The 18,305-nt window shown below is 44.7% G+C and overlaps 1 protein-coding gene across 6 annotated transcripts in view; it reads left to right on the top strand.

Annotated features, from left to right (window-relative positions):
- Positions 1–17,811, top strand: part of LOC116979795 (high density lipoprotein binding protein) — an 82,914-nt gene extending 65,103 nt beyond the window's left edge. For all 6 annotated transcript variants that reach the window (XM_033031618.1, XM_033031615.1, XM_033031617.1 and 3 more), the window contains exons 23-28: positions 2,435–2,569; positions 7,385–7,528; positions 8,309–8,488; positions 12,403–12,519; positions 13,781–13,909; positions 14,873–17,811. In XM_033031618.1, the coding sequence (XP_032887509.1) occupies positions 2,435–2,569; positions 7,385–7,528; positions 8,309–8,488; positions 12,403–12,519; positions 13,781–13,909; positions 14,873–14,962 (795 nt within the window). In that variant the 3' untranslated portion in view covers positions 14,963–17,811. The remainder of the gene's footprint in view (positions 1–2,434; positions 2,570–7,384; positions 7,529–8,308; positions 8,489–12,402; positions 12,520–13,780; positions 13,910–14,872) is intronic.
- The last annotated feature ends 494 nt before the right edge of the window (positions 17,812–18,305 follow it).

Raw genomic sequence — 18,305 nt, 5'->3', positions numbered from 1 at the left:
TTGAAATAACCTTTTGATGTGCCAGGTTCTGTGCTGGTTAAAAGCACCCTAGTTTTCTCTGGTATGTTTTACAAAGATGAGTTCTCCCACCCCTTGGGTCACTGCCCATGAAATGCTGGGACTACCGACTTTGAACATCGTGGAGCTGTGGTCTGTGGATCTTCGTGCCGCTGGCGGCGCTGACTTTCATCGCGGAGCCTGGGACCTCTCGCCGAAGTTGCCAGCGTTGATTCCCTGCCCAGCTAGGCCTGTGGACTTCGGAAGCCGCGTTGTTTGGTAAGAAGCGGTCGATTTGGAGGCTCCGGGCCGCTGAGAGTGTTCTTCTGTTCGAGGGCCTGAAACATTGGGCCTGTAGTGGGGACTGCGGAAGCCACAGAGGACAAGGACTGATCTTTGGTGCCTTCCCTCACAGTGGGAAACGTTGATTCCGCTGTGGGGGGATGTTTTATGCTAAATTCTAAAGTGTTGTGTTTATCTTATTGTGTGCTGCATGGTGACTCAAATTTTGCTGCACCAATTGGTGTATGTGGCAATAAATGTCCTTTGTCACCATATTGGAAGACCAGAGCCCTTCTAACATCTATCTCGAGTTTTCTACAAAATATGGTATATTTGGCTGCATGGGTTTGAGTTCCTTGGTAACGAGGACACACTTTACACCAGGATTGGTTGCTTTACAATATAGGAGGCTAGGTAGGGTAAATGTTCCATTTCGGTTTGAGTCGTCTGGTGTAAATTTTGGAGCTCTTTAAAAATAAATAAATAAATAAATAAAAAGAGATCTACTTAAGAGGTAGACAAGGAATTGGTTTGGAGAGCAGGAAGAAAACTTGTTTACAGTGTCTTTACCCAAGCAAGACTGGAATAAGTTAAAGTTTGGATGGATAAAGAATCTGTTTTAAAGCACACTGGAGCAAAGGTTCGTGGATATGTGAAATTAAGTCAGCAAATGCTGCCTGACCTGCTTTCCAGCAGCACTGTTGGCTCAATTTCAGCAGTTGCAGTCTCGTGCCTCCATATTTTCTTTAAGAGATTATTGTAATGCTCTTCTGATAGAATGGCTATAATGCTTTTCTGATAGATACCTTTATCGTAAATGAGATAAAGAATGCAATGTTTTTTTATGTTACAATTAGTTGCTCGTTTTCCTTTGCCAGGTAGTTGTGTGGTTATGGGTTGAGCTGGTTTAATTGCATTATCTCTTAAAGGTTGGATCTGAGCCTGATTGTCTTTTAACATATTTCCATGTGTTCCTGTCCCTCGGGGAGGTACATGCAATCTTTTAATGACCTGCATTTCAATGAGGAGACAAAACTTGCAACAGGTGCTATAATTGTTGGTGAATAGTCCGCATTGATACAGAAGCTCCAGGCATGATGCAGCAGCAGATATTTTTCCATTTGATTACTGCATTGAGCAATTTAAACCAAGATGGATATCTTTCAATTAATTATACCTATTTAAATACTTTTAGTTTAGAGATACAGCGCGGGAACAGGCCCTTAGGCCCACTGTGTCCGTACCGACCTGTGATCCCCACATTAACACTACCCTATACACTAGGGACAATTTACACATACACAAAGTCAATTAACCTACATACCTACACGTCTTTGGAGTGAGGGAGTAAACCGAAGATCACGGAGAAAACCCACACAGGTCACGGGGAGAATGTACAAACTCCATACAGACAGCACCTGTAGTCGGGATTGAAGCCGGGTGTCCGGTGCTGTAAGGCAGCAACTCTACTGCTGCGCCACTGTGGCTGCCCGTGTAATGTTTTCCTGGAGGAAGTACCATGTACAGGAAAATTGAATGTTGCTTGGAGCTTCTCAAAATAGAATTCAAACCTGTACTGCCCACATCCTGTATTAATTACTGCAAATTAATCATTCGTTGGCAATTACACTTAAGCATTAAACCACTGTATCCAAGTGCCTGGAAGCAGATTTCAACATTGGTGTGTTTGAAAAGCCATATTCTAAGTTGTGCTTTTATGCATTACAACACGCATTAGACTCGGTTATAAAGACGTGCAGCATGGATACAGGTCCTTCAGCCCACTATGCTAATCTTCAACCACCCATTTGTACTATTCCTACATTAATATTTTATTTTCTTCATATTCTTGTCGACTCTCTGGATTCTACTACTCACCTGCATGTCCAGGGATATTTTAACAATGGCCAATTAACCTACCAGCTAACTACAATTGCTAGTTTAAAATAGTTCCTGAAGTCTTATTTTTTATTTGTATTAATGGCTACTGTATCTGTGGTTGTAGCTGCTTTGCCCTTTTGTGTGTCGATCTTTGTTTCTACTGAACATTATGATGGAGCCTTCAGAGCCCTCCATTGCATGATGATCTGGGGTCATCACCTTGTTTTGTGAGCAGATATTTTATTGTTCAACTGATATTTTTTCTTAAACTCAGGTGAACATTGCTGTTCCCCCTCATGAGGACCAGTCTGACATTATTAAAATCACCGGGCTGGCATCTCACCTGGACCGAGCCCGAGAGGGGTTGCTTGAGCGTGTGAAGGAGCTGCAGATGGAGCAGGAGGACCGGGTAAGCAGATTCCTCAGGATGTCCAAACTCCGATCTCCCTTGTGTCCGTAGACCTCATTGCAAGTTTCCCATTGCCCTGCCTAGACCAGAACCCTCTTGCATAACCCAGATACCTGGCATAGCTTTTACAATTTTGTAAATGACCCAGAACAAGAGTACCTAACCTTAAAATAGAAACATAGAAAATAGGTGCAGGAGTAGGCCATTCGGCCCTTCGAGCCTGCACCGCCATTCAATATGATCATGGCTGATCATCCAACTCAGTATCCTGTACCTGCCTTCTCTCCATACCCCCTGATCCCTTTAGCCACAAGGGCCACATCTAACTCCCTCTTAAATATAGCCAATGAACTGGCCTCAACTACCTTCTGCGGGAGAGAATTCCAGAGATTCACCACTCTCTGTGTGAAAAAAGTTTTCCTCATCTCGGTCCTAAAAGATTTCCCCCTTATCCTTAAACTGTGACCCCTTGTTCTGGACTTCCCCAACATCGGGAACAATCTTCCTGCATCTAGCCTGTACAACCCCTTAAGAAATTTGTAAGTTTCTGTAAATCCCCCCTCAATCTTCTAAATTCTAGCAAGTACAAACCGAGTCTATCCAGTCTTTCTTCATATGAAAGTCCTGACATCCCAGGAATCAGTCTGGTGAACCAAGAATGTCTTTCCTCAGATTAGGAGACCAAAACTGTACGCAATACTCCAGGTGTGGTCTCACCAAGACCCTGTACAACTGCAGTAGAACCTCCCTGCTCCTATACTCAAAGCCTTTTGCTATGAATGCTAACATACCATTCGCCTTCTTCACTGCCTGCTGCACCTGCATGCCTACTTTTAATGACTGGTGTACCATGACACCCAGGTCTCGTTGCATCTCCCCCTTTCCTAATCGGCCACCATTCAGATAATAATCTACTTTCCTGTTTTTGCCACCAAAGTGGATAACCTCACATTTATCCACATTATACTGCATCTGCCATGCATTTGCCCACTCACCCAGCCTATCCAAGTCACCTTGCAGCCTCCTAGCATCCTCCTCACAGCTAACACTGCCCCCCAGCTTCGTGTCATCCGCAAACTTGGAGATGTTGCATTCAATTCCCTCGTCCAAATCATTAATATATATCGTAAATAGCTGGGGTCCCAGAACTGAGCCTTGCGGTATCCCACTAGTCACTGCCTGCCATTGTGAAAAGGACCCGTTTACTCCTACTCTTTGCTTCCTGTCTGCCAGCCAGTTCTCTATCCACATCAATACTGAACCCCCAATACCGTGTGCTTTAAGTTTGTATACTAATCTCTTATGTGGGACCTTGTCGAAAGCCTTCTGAAAGTCCAGATATAACACATCCACTGGTTCTCCCTTATCCACTCTACTAGTTACATCCTCGAAAAATTCTATAAGATTCGTCAGACATGATTTACCCTTCATAAATCCATGCTGACTTTGTCCAATGATTTCACCACTTTCCAAATGTGCTGCTATCCCATCTTTAATAACTGATTCTAGCAGTTTCCCCACTACCGACGTTAGACTAACTGGTCTGTAATTCCCCGTTTTCTCTCTCCCTCCCTTTTTAAAAAGTGGTGTTACATTAGCTACCCTCCAATCCTCAGGAACTACTCCAGAATCTAAAGAGTTTTGAAAAATTATCACTAATGCATCCACTATTTCTGGGGCTATTTCCTTAAGTACTCTGGGATGCAGCCTATCTGGCCCTGGGGATTTATCGGCCTTTAATCCATTCAATTTACCTAACACCACTTCCCGGCTAACCTGGATTTCACTCAGTTCCTCCATCTCATTTGACCCCCGGTCCCCTGCTATTTCCGGCAGATTTTTTATGTCTTCCTTAGTGAAGACAGAACCAAAGTAGTTATTCAATTGGTCTGCCATGTCCTTGTTCCCCATGATCAATTCACCCGTTTCTGACTGCAAGGGACCTACATTTGTTTTAACTTTAATCTTTTTCTCTTCACATATCTATAAAAGCTTTTGCAGTCAGTTTTTATGTTCCCTGCCAGTTTTCTTTCATAATCTATTTTCCCTTTCCTAATTAAGCCCTTTGTCCTCCTCTGCTGGTCTCTGAATTTCTCCCAGTCCTCTGGTAGGCTGCTTTTTCTGGCTAATTTGTACGCTTCATCTTTTGTTTTGATACTATCCCTGATTTCCCTTGTTATCCACGGATGCACTACCTTCCCTGATTTATTTCTTTGCCAAACTGGGATGAACAATTGTAGTTCATCCATGCAGTCTTTAAATGCCTTCCATTGCATATCCACCGTCAACCCATTAAGAATCAATCGCCAGTCTATCTTGGCCAATTCACGTCTCATACCCTCCAAGTTACCTTTCTTTAAGTTCAGGACCCTTGTTTCTGAATTAACGATGTCACTCTCCATCCTAATGAAGAACTCAACCATATTATGGTCACTCTTGCCCAAGGGGCCACGCACAACAAGACTGCTAACTAACCCTGTTCAAAAGGGAACCGAAGAAGGGTTTCGGCCCGAAACGTCGCCTATTTCCTTCGCTCCATAGATGCTGCTGCACCCGCTGAGTTTCCCCAGCAATTTTGTGTACCTGCTAACTAACCCTTCCTCATTACTCAATACCCAGTCTAGAATAGCCTGCTCTCTTGTTGGTTCCTCTACATGTTGGTTTAGAAAACTATCCCGCATACATTCCAAGAAATCCTCTTCCTCAGCACCCATGCCAATTTGATTCACCCAATCTATATGTAGATTGAAGTCACCCATTATAACTGTTTTACCTTTGTTGCACGCATTTCTAATTTCCTGTTTGATGCCATCCCCAACTCCACTACTACTGTTAGGTGGCCTGTACACAACTCCCACTGGCGTTTTCTGCCCCTCAGTGTTTCGCAGCTCTACCCATATCGATTCCACATCCTCAAAGCTAATGTCCTTCCTTTCTATTGCGTTAATCTGCTCTCTAACCAGCAACGCTACCCCACCTCCTTTCTGTCTATCCCTCCTGAATATTGAATATCCCTGGATGTTCAGCTCCCAGCCTTGGTCACCCTGGAGCCATGTCTCTGTGATCCCAACTATATCATAGTCATTAATAGCTATCTGCACATTCAACTCATCCACCTTATGACGAATGCTCCTTGCATTGAGACACAAAGCCTTCAGGCTTGTTTTTACAACACTCTTACCCCTTATACTATTATGCTGAAAAGTGGCCCTTTTTGATTTTTTGCCCTGGATTTGCCGGCCTGCCACTTTTACTTTTCACCTTGCTACCTATTGCTTCTACCCTCATTTTACACCTCTCTGTCTCTTCGCTCACACATTTAAGAAACCCTTTCCCTTTAACTCCATCCTCCACTATCCCATTCGACACCCCACCCCCCTTATTCAGTTTAAAACCACCCGTGTAGCAGTGGCAAACCTGCCTGCCAGACAGCTAGTCCCACACCTGATAAGATGCAATCCGTCCCTTTTGTACAGTACAATAGGATCTTGGTTATTCTGATATTTCACTACAAAAGCAGTGGGATGCCAAAATGCCGTCAGTGATGTTGAGATAATGTTGTTGAGTATTGGTTCCTGCTCCAGCTATGTTTGGTTTGTTTGATGCTGGGTTTGAAGTGTTGGAAGAACTGACTCGATGTGTGGAAGGTTCAGATGCTCATTTGTTTGTTGCGGCAGTCAATCCAGGCTATATATGATCTTAAATGAAATAAACTGTTTTGTCCAATTTAAGATAAAATTGGTACCATTTTACCACGCCAGCAGCGTGTTCATTATTTCTACTTTTTTTTTGTGTCCAAGTGTTTGTTTTGATGTCTCTTGGTGTGTCTTGTGTGGAGGGTGGTGGGGAGTGGAAAGGGGGAAACCGCTTTCGGTTGCCTCCTCCACGGAGAGGCGACTTTTTCCATGTTGCCTCCCTCGCGGCCTAACACCATGGATTGGAGCGGCCTTTCCTGGAGTCGGGCCCGGAGCATCGGCAGCAGGTGCAGCGTGGACTTTCCATTGCAGAACAGGCGAACCCTTTTCGGGGGTTGCCAGAGAGGAGTGCTCCGATCGCTGGCCTGGTGACTTTGGCATCATGGGGCTATGGTCTGCGGAGCATCTGACCACGGGCGTGGCGTGGACTTACCATCCGCAGCCTGGGTTCCCTCGCCGGGGATCGGCGGAGAAGAGTTCCGACCGCCAGCCTGCGGCCTACAACTTTCTGAAGCCGCTGTCTCCGGTAGGAAAGTGCAGATTCGGGACCTCATGAATTCAAGACCTGTGTTCGACCGCCCCGACGTCAGAGTTTCAATCATCCCGAGGAGAGGGCCTGTACATCGGGCTGTCCGTAGCGGCGAGTATGGAGGGTTTATGGCCTCGAATACAGCTGAACAAGGAGGACTAGTTGAACTTTGTTGCCTTCCACCACAGTGAAGAATGCTGTGGTGGATGTCTGTGTTACACTTAAAAACACACAATACACGATAAAATGTATCGCTGCTGGTAAATTCATTTCACTGCACCTTCGGGTGTATGTGATGAATAAAATTGACTATGGTGGTATGATTCTTTGCCATTTAAAGTTGGGTTTGATCCAAGTCAATGGATCACAACCGTGCGTGAGTAGTGAGTATTTTCTCAAATCTTTGGCTGCTTTCTGAAATGACAGACGTTGCGCTAAACTGATTTAGCCTGTGTAATTGCGGGACCTGGACTTGTAGTAGTACCAAGGCTTGGAGCAGGAATAATTCTGAGTGCATCAGATGTCCACATCCCATGTCCATGCACGGGTTGTCTGGCTGAGTTTGAATTTGCCTGTTTTTCTTTCCTCAAGGCATTGAGAAGTTTCAAGTTGACTATCGCTGTGGATCCACGCTATCACCCAAAGATTATTGGAAGGAAGGGTGCAGTGATTACCCAGATTCGTATTGATCATGATGTGAATGTGCAGTTCCCTGACAAGAATGATGAAAATCAGGTATGGGGTTCCTCCTAGTCATTCCATTTTGGAAGTTGCAACCTCCAGGGTACTACGATGGTGAACCCCCCAAATCCCCAGGTGGGACTACCAGTGGCCATTTTTATTACAAATCATCTTAACTAATTCAGCAACTGAGAATGTTCCTGAGGCATCTCTGAGGAACTCTCTGCTCTCTGCAATGGGTGATCACACGTGGAATGGCAGCTTTAATCAGTCTTGTAGTTCATTTTGTTTGAGTCCAGTTACCAGGGTTAAGCATTCCCATCTTTAAGAGGGAGTGGCGTGGGTAGCTGGTGACCAACTGCATGTTTATAGGGTGGCTGGATCAGTAAATAAGAGGAATAAAAGCATATACCAGGTGGTTTGAGGTTAAAGTATCGCCTAGCACTGGCCGATACCAGATAGGTCAGTCTGGTTTCAAACCTGCTGTTGGAGGGAGTGCAGTGATCCACTTCTGCCTGTTATTTGGAGTAAAAACCAAAAATTGCTGGAGACACTGAGACACTCGGCAGAAATCTGAAGGGTCTTTGCCCTTCTGTTAACTCTTTGCTGTGCCGTAGATGTGGCCTGATCTGCTGAATGTTTCCAGCATTTTCTTTTTGTTTTGGGTCTCCAGCAGCTTCAGGTTTTTTGATCTTCAGTGTTACTTGAAGTGCTGTCGCTCTGAGAATGTGTCAGAAATGGTGGTGGTGAATTTTAGCCCAAGCAATCCATTTGCTGCAATGCGCAAATATGCTCCATTATTATGTGTAACCTGGGTCCACTTCTCTGCTGTAGGATCAGATAACTATTATCGGTTATGAGAAAAATACGGAAGCTGCCAAGAAAGCCATCATGAAAATAGTTTCTGAGCTGGAGGAAATGATTTCCGAGGATGTTGCAGTCAACCACAAAGTTCATGCTCGTATCATTGGTGCCCGTGGGAAAGGCATCCGCAAAATCATGGAGGACTTCAAGGTAGGCTGCCATGTTGTGTTCAACGTCGGGTGAGTTCGTCCCAGTGGCCAGAACAAAGTGCTGTATTGTGTGGGGTAAAAAATTGTCATTGCCTCAGAAGGAGACGAATGAAAGTGCAGATGAAGGTCGGGCAGAATCTGTTGTGCAGCCACTGAGATCAAAACGTGCTAGATGGAATCTGTTGTGAGAAAGGAGAATTGGCTCTGAATCAGGTGAGAAGCTAGGGTCAGCAGTTTATACATCAATTGGACTGTCTTTCAAATTTATGTGTAGATTTATCACGCCTGTGTATCCAAAGCAATCATCAATAAAAGCTGGTAGGCAAAGCTGGAGAAACTCAGCGGAGCAGGCAGCACCTATGGAGCGAAGGAATAGGTGACATTTTGGGTCGAGACCCTTCTTCAGACTGATGTCGGGGGGGGGGGGGGGGCAGGAAAAAGAAAGAAAGAGGTGGAGACAGTGGGCTGTGGGAGAGCTGGGGAGGGGAAGGAGAAGGAGGGGGAAAGCAAGGACTACCTGAAATTGAAGTCAATGTTCATACCGCTGGGGTGTAAACTACCCAAGCGAAATATGAGGTGCTGTTCCTCCAATTTGCAGTGGGCCTCACTCTGGCCATGGAGGAGGCCCAGGACAGGAAGGTCGGATTTGGAATGGGAGGGGGAGTTGAAGTTCTGAGCCACCGGGAGATCACGTTGGTTATTCCGAGAGGAGGTGTTGGGCAAAGCGATCGCCAAGCCTACGCTTGGTCTCACCGATCAATAGAGTAGTTGACACCTGGAACAGCGGATGCAATAGATGAGTTGGAGGAAGTGCAGGTCTGCCTCACCCGGAAAGACTGCTTGGGTCCTTGGATGGAGTCGAGGGGGGAGGTAAAGCGACTAGTGTAGCATTACCTGCGGTTGCAAGGGAAAGTACCAGGGAGGGGGTGGCTTGGGTGGGAAAGGATGAATTGACCAGGGAGTTACAGAGGGAACGGTCTCTGCGGAAAGCAGAAAGGGGAGGAGAGATGTGGCCAGTGGTGGGATCCCGTTGGAGGTGGCGAAAATGTAGGAGGAGTATATGTTGTATGCGACTGCTGGTAGGGTGGAAGGTGAGGACAAGGGGGACTCTGTCCTTGTTGCGAGTAGGGGGAAGGGGAGTGAGCGGAGCTACAGGATATAGAGGAGACCCTGGTGAGAGCCTCATCTATAGTAGAAGAGGGGATCCCCCGTTCCCTAATGAATGAGGACATCTCCGATGCCCTGGTTTGGAACGCCTCATCCTGGGTGCAGATGTGTCGTAGACGGAGAATTGGCAGTAGGGGATAGAGTCCTTACAGTAAGCAAGGTGGGAAGAAGTGTAGTCCAGAAAGCCATGGGAGTCAAAGCGTTAATAGTAGATGTCGGTCAGTAGTCTGTTACCTGCGATGGAGATGGTGAGGTCTAGAAACGGTAGCGAGATGTAGGAAATGGTCCAAGTGAATTTGAGTGCTGGATGGAAGTTAGTGGTGAAATGGATGAGGTCAGTAAGTTCTGCATGGGTGCAGGAGGTAGTACCAATGCAGTCGTCATTGTAGCGGAGGTAGAGTTCGGGGATAGGGCCAGGGTACGCCTCGATCAAGGATTGTTCGACGTACCCAACAAAGAGCAGGCATACAGTGGCTTGCAAATGTTTTCATACCCCTTGAACTTTTCCACATTTTGTCACGTTACAACCACAAACGTAAATGTATTTTATTGGGATTTTATGTGATAGACCAACACAAAGTGGCGCATAATTGTGAAGTGGAAGGAAAATGATACATGGTTTTCAAATTTTTTTACAAATAAAAAACTGAAAAGTTTGGCGTGCAAAAGTATTCAGCCCCCTTTACTCTGATACCCCTAAATAAAATCCAGTGCAACCAATTGCCTTCAGAAGTCACCTAATTAGTAAATAGAGTCCACTTGTGTGTAATCTAATCTCAGTATAAATACAGCTGTTCTGTGAAGTCCTCAGAGGTTTGTTAGAGAACATTAGTGAACAAACAGCATCACGAAGCCCAAGGAACACACCAGACAGGTCAGGGATAAAGTTGTGGAGAAGTTTAAAGCAGGGTTAGGTTATAAAAAAATATCCCAAGCTTTGAACATCTCACGGAGCACTGTTCAATCCATCATCCGAAAATGGAAAGAGTATGGCACAACTGCAAACTAACCAAGACATGGCCGTCCACCTAAACTGACAGGCCGGGCAAGGAGAGCATTGATCAGAGAAGCAGCCAAGGTAACTCTGGAGGAGCTGCAGAGATCCACAGCTCAGGTGGGAGAATCTGTCCACAGGACAACTATTAGTCGTGCACTCCACAAATCGGGCCTTTATGGAAGAGTGGCAAGAAGAAAGCCATTGTTGAAAAAAAGCCATAAGAAGTCCCGTTTGCAGTTTGCCACAAGCCATGTGGGGGACACAGCAAACATGTGGAGGAAGGTGCTCTGGTCAGATGAGACCAAAATTGAAGTTTTTGGCCTAAATGCAAAACGCTATGTGTGGCGGAAAACTAACACTGCACATCACCCTGAACACACCATGCCCACTGAAACATGGTGGTGGCAGCATCATGCTGTGGGGATGCTTTTCTTCAGCAGGGACAGGGAAGCTGGTCAGAGTTGATGAGAAGATGGATGGAGCCAAATACAGGGCAATCTTGGAAGAAAACCTGTTAGAGTCTGCAAAAGACTTGAGACTGGGGCGGAGGTTCACCTTCTAGCAGGACAACGACCCTAAACATACAACCAGAGCTACAATGGAATGGTTTAGATCAAAGCATATTAATGTGTTAGAATGGCCCAGTCAAAGTCCAGACCTAAATCCAATTGAGAATCTCTGGCAAGACTTGAAAATTGCTGTTCACAGACGCTCTCCATCCAATCTGACTGAGCTTGAGCTATTTTGCAAAGAAGAATGGGCAAACATTTCAGTCTCTAGATGTGCAAAGACATACCTCAAAAGACTTGCAGCTGTAATTGCAGCGAAAGGTGGTTCTACAAAGTATTGACTCAGGGGGGCTGAATACTTTTGCACGCCACACTTTTCAGTTTTTTATTTGTAAAAAAATTTGAAAACCATGTATTATTTTCCTTCCACTTCACAATTATGCACCACTTTGTGTTGGTCTATCACATAAAATCCCAATAAAATACATTTACGTTTGTGGTTGTAACGTGACAAAATGTGGAAAAGTTCAAGGGGTATGAAAACTTTTGCAAGCCACTGTAGCTGGGGCCCATGCGTGTGCCCATAACTACCCCTTGGATTTGGAGGGAATGGTTGTAGTAAATGCCTACTATTTTCTGTGTGCTTAAGCAAAGCAAGAATTTCATTGTCCTATACAGGGACACATGACAATAAACTCACTTGAACTCACTTGAACTTGAGTCAAAGGAAAAGTTGTTGAGGGTAAGGACCAGCTCCGCTAGGCGGAGGAGAGTATTAGTAGATGGGGATTGGTTGGTTCTGCGGTCTGAATAGCTTGATGTTATTCAGCTCCTGTTACCCCAATCTGGTGTCTTGTGATAACGGGTGATTTGGCTTGGTGTGCCTATAGGTAGTTTGTTCTCGTGCAACGTCAGGGCTGCTGTGGGGAAAGTCGCTGATCTTGTACCATGGAGTGATAGACTGATGGAGTTTGGAAGGGGGGGTGGGGGGTGAAGAAAGAAATGGGGTACTGAATGCAGATCAGGAATTTCGCAGGTTGTGGAAAGGCTGCATGGGTCCTCGCTCAAAAAAAATAAATCTATCGGTAAACTAAAATTTCTGGTTGTTGGAAACATTGGAAGCCTTTTTCTATCTAAATGTGCTCTGATAAACTCTGATAAACTTTGCATGCTCTTCACTGGGATTGGCATATTGCGGGGTTTTTCCAAATCAGGAAGTTCACATTTTTGCTTCTGTTGCAGGTTGACATCCGCTTTCCTCAGCCTGGGGCAGAGGACCTGGACCGTGTCACGGTGACCGGTCTGCCTGAGAACGTGGATGAGGCTATTGACCATCTCTTAAACCTGGAGGAGGAATATGTAAGCACATTTGAGTATTGCTAGTCTACCAATAGAGACAATATCCCCTTTTTAACAACAGAGGTTTTAGTGGCTTTTCCAAGGTGTATGAATAGGACTTGTCCTTTTGATTCTAGCCTCTTGCACATTCCCCAATCAGGCAGCAAATCTGTAACTGCAGCATCTCAGGCAGCATCTCAAAGGCTTCAAAGGACTTTTATTGTCACGTGTTACCATACAGCCATACTAAACTTTTTTTTTTAAAGCACCAAGGCACACAACTACATAAGTTAACAAACATCCACCACAGTGGATTCCACATTCCTCACTGTGATGGAAGGCAATAAAGTTTAATCTTCCCTCATTTTTTTAACGGTTGGGCAATCAAACCATCGGTCGGGGTGGTCGAACCATCGGTTGGGGCTGTCGAAGCCCCCGTGTCGGGGCGGTCGAAGCCCCCGCGGCTTGGAGCTCCCGAAGTCTGTCTCACCAGAGACCGCAAGCTCCACGATGTTAAAGTCTGTAGGCTCCCGCAGTTGGAGCTCGGAGGTCGATCTCCGGCAGGGTCCACCAGCTCCGCGATATTAAGTCCTACAGGCTCCTGCTGTTGGACCTCCCGAAGTAGGTCCCCATCAAGAGGCTGCCAGATCCTCGATGTTAGGCCGCAGTGCGGACGGACATATGATATGGAAAGGAATTGCATCTCCATCGAGGTGCAATTTCATCTCCATCGAGGTAAGAGATTAAACGTTTCTGCCACCCTAGCCCCGCCAACCATTGCTGGCGCCACCCGGTGGAGAGAAGGAATGGGTGACATACCACCCGAAACATCACCCATTAAATTTTGCTTATCTGCTTATAGAAAATGTTTTCTTGGGACACTTTGCCATGTCAAAGTGGCTTTACAAATCCAGATAGTTAAACAATGAACTGACTGCAGAAGCATTATCTCACTAATGTAGATCCCTAATATGAGTGGACACAAGGGTTACCTGGATTAAGGAATTAAATTCTCATTATTGTACGGCTGTTTTTTTTTTGTCACTTTTACTCTTTAGGTTGATTTTAAAGCCTTAATGAGTTAGTTGTTCGGGACTGGTGGCTTTTAGTTAATTTGTCCTTGTGTGAAAACTAAAAATGCAGGAAAGCCTCAGCAGGTGAAGCAACAGCTGTGGAACAAGAAACTGGATTAAATTCAAATCGATTATTTCTGGCGTTTTCTGCTTTTGTTTTGGAGTTCCAGCACCTGTAGTTATTCACTTGTAGAACATTATCTCCTCAGATGTCGGATGTTGTTGAGAATGAGGCAATGCAGGCATACCTGAAGCCAGCATCCCGTGTGGATGAACCAAAAGCCTCTTCCAAGGGCTTTGTGGTGAGAGATGCTCCGTGGACTAGCAGCACAGAAAAGGTAAGGGATGTTTTGGGTTCCCAGTTCAGTTGGCCCATATGGTGCATGGTCCTGTGGGAGAAGGAACTCTTGTCAGTAAGTGTGGTGTCAGCCTGGGGCTTCAATAGCAGCATGGAGCATTCATGGTAATGGGCGTTATGCTGCAACTGGTCTCTGCTGATCTGGAGGTGGTGCCTTGGCAGATGAGGCCTGCTGGACATGGAGGTAAAAATAATAACAGAAGTAGGCCACGTGGCCCCTCATGCCGGCCCTGCCATTCAAAGTGATCATGGCTGATCTGTCCAACACTTCTGTACAATTTCCCCAGCTTCCTCAATTCCTTACACCTTCTAAAGTTCAACTACCTCCCAGTGATCTATCCTCCAACTCTTTGGAGTGGAGAATTCCCCCGATTCTCCATCCTCTGAGAAGGAATTCTTACGGCCTGTCCCACTTGGGTGTCATTTACCCGTCACGATGCACGCGTCGTGAAGTGCGCATGTAAAATACACGACTTAACTTATGTTTTGTCCCCTACGTGAGATCTGTCCCGTTGACGCCGTTAGAAGTCGCCTTTTTATTTTACTCCAGCGATTAAATTGTCCCGCGATTTTTTTTAAAAACATCCGAGAAAGCAAGTCGGAACAATTTTTAGCATCAGCTAGCAGCCCGAGAAAATATATCTCGGACAGGCAGGAGAAAACGGCATTTTAATCTCCCCCCCCCTCAAAGGCGCCAAAGTCACGCACAAGGCCAGTGGCAGAACTGCAGCGCCGCTGAAGGTAAGTATTGTAACCTACCTACATAGAAAAATCTCTTGACTTTAATGAAGGGACAATGCCTTGCCCAATATGTCCCATGGAAGGACAAACCCTCTACTGAGCATTTGTTATAAACTATTTGGTTGATAATGGGAATGTTTATAGCTTGATTTATTGGAAATGCAATGTTTCTGAATTTTTCCTCTTGTATTGCACTCTCTAGGCTCCAGACATGAGTAGCTCTGAAGATTTCCCAAGTTTTGGTGCCCCGGTTGCTCCAAAGACTTCGCCTTGGGGACCGAAGAGATTCTGAGTTGGAAAAAGCTATTTTCCCTTCCCCTCCCAACTCCATACAGCTGGGCTACCAAGATGTGCTTCCTGTTTAATTCCAATTCAGCAGCCTAGCAAGTAATTAGTATAGCCAAAACAACTTCCTGTGTCAAGTTTTCCAAGAACACAAGCAGCATGATTATAGGTCAGAACTGTGAGCCACACTTATACTTGTGTAATGGTGACTCTTGCACCCACAGCATTCCACATATCCTGACACGCACAACTCAAGTTGAAACTGCCCGTTGCTGACTTGCTTTGACATGATTTTCACACTTAGCAGCCCAAATTGCATCTCTGCACCCAACATACAACTTTGCTCTGCAGTTATTTTTGGAGCTGAATTGACATTTACAGGGGTTTGAAGCAAAGACTGGGTGGGTTGTAGTCTCCTCTTTGCCCCTGGAGCCAGCATCCTTTTCCCTGCCTTTGCAGTTTTCCTTAGAGTGCAGTCACTTTAATCCTTCACTGCCTGTTGCTTTGGAGCCCCGAGTCTGTTATTACACCTGTGCTTGGGATATACCTGTAATTCTGACAGTATTTGGGAATGATGGTGAAAACCCAAATCCTAAATTGGCCTTGTTAATGCCAATCTCGTAGTCCTCCTTAAGCCATTGATACAAGACCACTTCAAAGTTCATGGTCTCTTTGTGGCTTCCTCTCTTCCTTGAGAGAAAGCTGTTGTTCACACTGTGATGTTGCTTTGTCCAAAAAAATAAAATAGTGGCTGAAAAACTCCTAAGCACAGAGTGTAAATGGAACTTGAGGGTCAGTAGTGGATGAGTACCAAGGGGATTTAAAATTATCAAATCAAGCCAAATTAAATCACTTCAACTATTCCACTGCCAAAGACTCAGCTGACTGTCCATTTGCAAATGGATCAAAGCTAGAGCAGTGACTGACAAACTATCATGAAGGATGAGTCCTTAATTACCTACCCTGGAGGGGTGTGTTTATCTCCCCAAGTTTGCTCCTGGTAGCGTAGATTTCCTTTTGTATGTAAAGAATTGGTTATGTGAAGTAAACACAAAACAAATTAGAATGATGATGTTTTGCCTACCCTCTGCTTTGCTTAGTGTTTCTGTACAGTTTTCGTGTATAGAAAAGACACTAAATTATTAGAATTCTGTGCTTGTGTGTAAATATTATACATATCTCATTGACTTTGGGCCAGTCAGTGCAGTTGTTCCAAAGATCTTGGGAAGGGTGAGATGTACATTCTCAAGACAGAATGTATAAAATCTACTACTTGCATTTGGATGCAACAATCTCATTCAGGGGAAAGTGGTTCTAAAGTTTCCCTGTGCAGGTGTGGACTGCCAAAGTCAGTTTAAAATAAACACTGGGGAGTTGATCAGGTCTCCCCCAACACTACAAATTCAAGGCCAACACTGTCAGGTTGCTAACCATCTTTGCTGGATTTCTGCTCCTAATAAACAGCGTGCAGTCTGGTTAACACCCGCACAGTTTGATCAACCCTTATCCATGGTAGATAATCCAGAGGTTGGCAGGAGAGGGGGAGGAGTGGAGACGGGAGAGTGAACCACAGTCTGCAAAGAATATTTTGTAGCTTGAGAGATGTTGCCCACCAACTTTAATGGTGGACAGGGGTCCTTGTTGCCTGAACAAAGAGGGTGGGTATAGTTTTCATTTGGGGTCAGTTGGTTTTAGAAACTGAACTTGCTGAGATCCAAAAGTAGATAATGTACTTAACAAAAACACTAAGGCATTGGGTATGAGGTGATTTGATTAAACTTTCTCTCTGCCATAACAGGTTCTCTGCAATCTCTCTTCATTGTGATTGAGGCCTTTGCATCAGAACCTGCATCCCAAGAAGTAAAAACTTTTGCTGCGGCAGTTTCCAGGTTAATTGTCCGCACCTTTTCTGTCAACTTACAAAGAGAAACTTGGCCTCTTTGAGTTTCTCTTGTTCTTAACAGAATCTGAATATTGCTTCCCGATCTTTAGATTTTGGAGGAGAGATTATGTACTCTAAGTTTGTCAATTCCTGGTTGTGGATTTAACTGTCAAGTTTATAAAACATTCCTGTCATAATTCTGGGAAAGAAAAATTCACCCTTTAACTTTGCGCCCTCGCTGCAGCCCCAATGCTGGAGATGCCTGGAGACAAGGCAGCAATTAATTGATATTTGAGTGAGTAATGAGTTGTCCTCGTGGCTCCATTATGCTCCCCCCTCACACACAATCTGATTATCTCTTTGGCACTTTAAACTCAAGGTGAGACTATACTCAGTTGTGCAAGTGCATATCTTGTTAATGTTTTGATTTACCTGGGGTTAAAAGAAAATTTGCCTTTTCTTTTTGAAACGTGCTAACCTTCTCGGGGGCTTCTGTGCATTTCCCTGGCACAGGCTGAGAACAATGGTTAAGACTGCCTTTTTCTCAAGTGGACCTGAAACACCAAGCTGTGTATTTGGTACCATGTTCTCTCGCAGAATGCAGCTCGGCCAGTGTTGTCAGCCTGACAACACAATAGATTCCGTGCACTTTCCAAGTTCATGTCCAAGCATTAGGTGCCATGTCCTTTTTTCCCATTTCGGTCCATTTTGCTCAAACCATTAATGTTCAACATCCCATTATTCTGTCCTCTGTTAATCCCTGTCCTACTGATATAATGAAGGATTTGAGAATCGGGCCTGTTTTCACTACTCACACTTGTTCAAGTCTTCCATGTTGATGCAATACAAAGAACAAGCAGTTTCCATGTAAGACCCATTGGCCTTAACTCTGAATGGAGATATGCAAATGTACAGGAGATATGGATGACACTGGAATTTTATAAATCCAAAATAAAAAAATTGAATAACTAGTATTTCTGTAGTTTTTTTAAAATCATGCAAGTATAGGCTTGCTGTGAATGCATTAGAATTGAAATTTATCCAGTTTGATTCTGTCTTGGCAATTGACCAATGTACACTGTTTTGACAATAGATTTTTAATAGACCAGTTACTACGGTTAGAAGGGAAGTGGATCATGTAGTAATCACAGGGATGCGTTTGTGGGATGTAAGCATCGCTGAATGGCATTAATTTTTGTTGGTGTCATTTGTCTAAAAGCAGACCCCCTTCTGTCTTCCATCTTTGTAGATGGTTGAAAGATGATAAGAATTTTTTTATCTTCACTTGGTTCTGATTAAATATATGTCGTGGACCTGAAACTTTAACGGTTCTTCACTCCACAGATGCTGCCTGACTGGAGTGATCCAGCAACTTTTTTTTCTTTGGTTTTCCAATGACTGCAGGCTTTTTTCTTGGTGTGTTCTCGCCTGGAGTATTGGTCACCTTGTAATTAACTCGTTCTAAGCT

The sequence above is a fragment of the Amblyraja radiata genome, chromosome 13 (genome assembly GCF_010909765.2).
Source record: "Amblyraja radiata isolate CabotCenter1 chromosome 13, sAmbRad1.1.pri, whole genome shotgun sequence".
In the NCBI taxonomy this organism is placed as follows: Eukaryota; Metazoa; Chordata; class Chondrichthyes; order Rajiformes; family Rajidae; genus Amblyraja; species Amblyraja radiata.
This window is presented reverse-complemented; position numbering and strand designations above follow the sequence as displayed.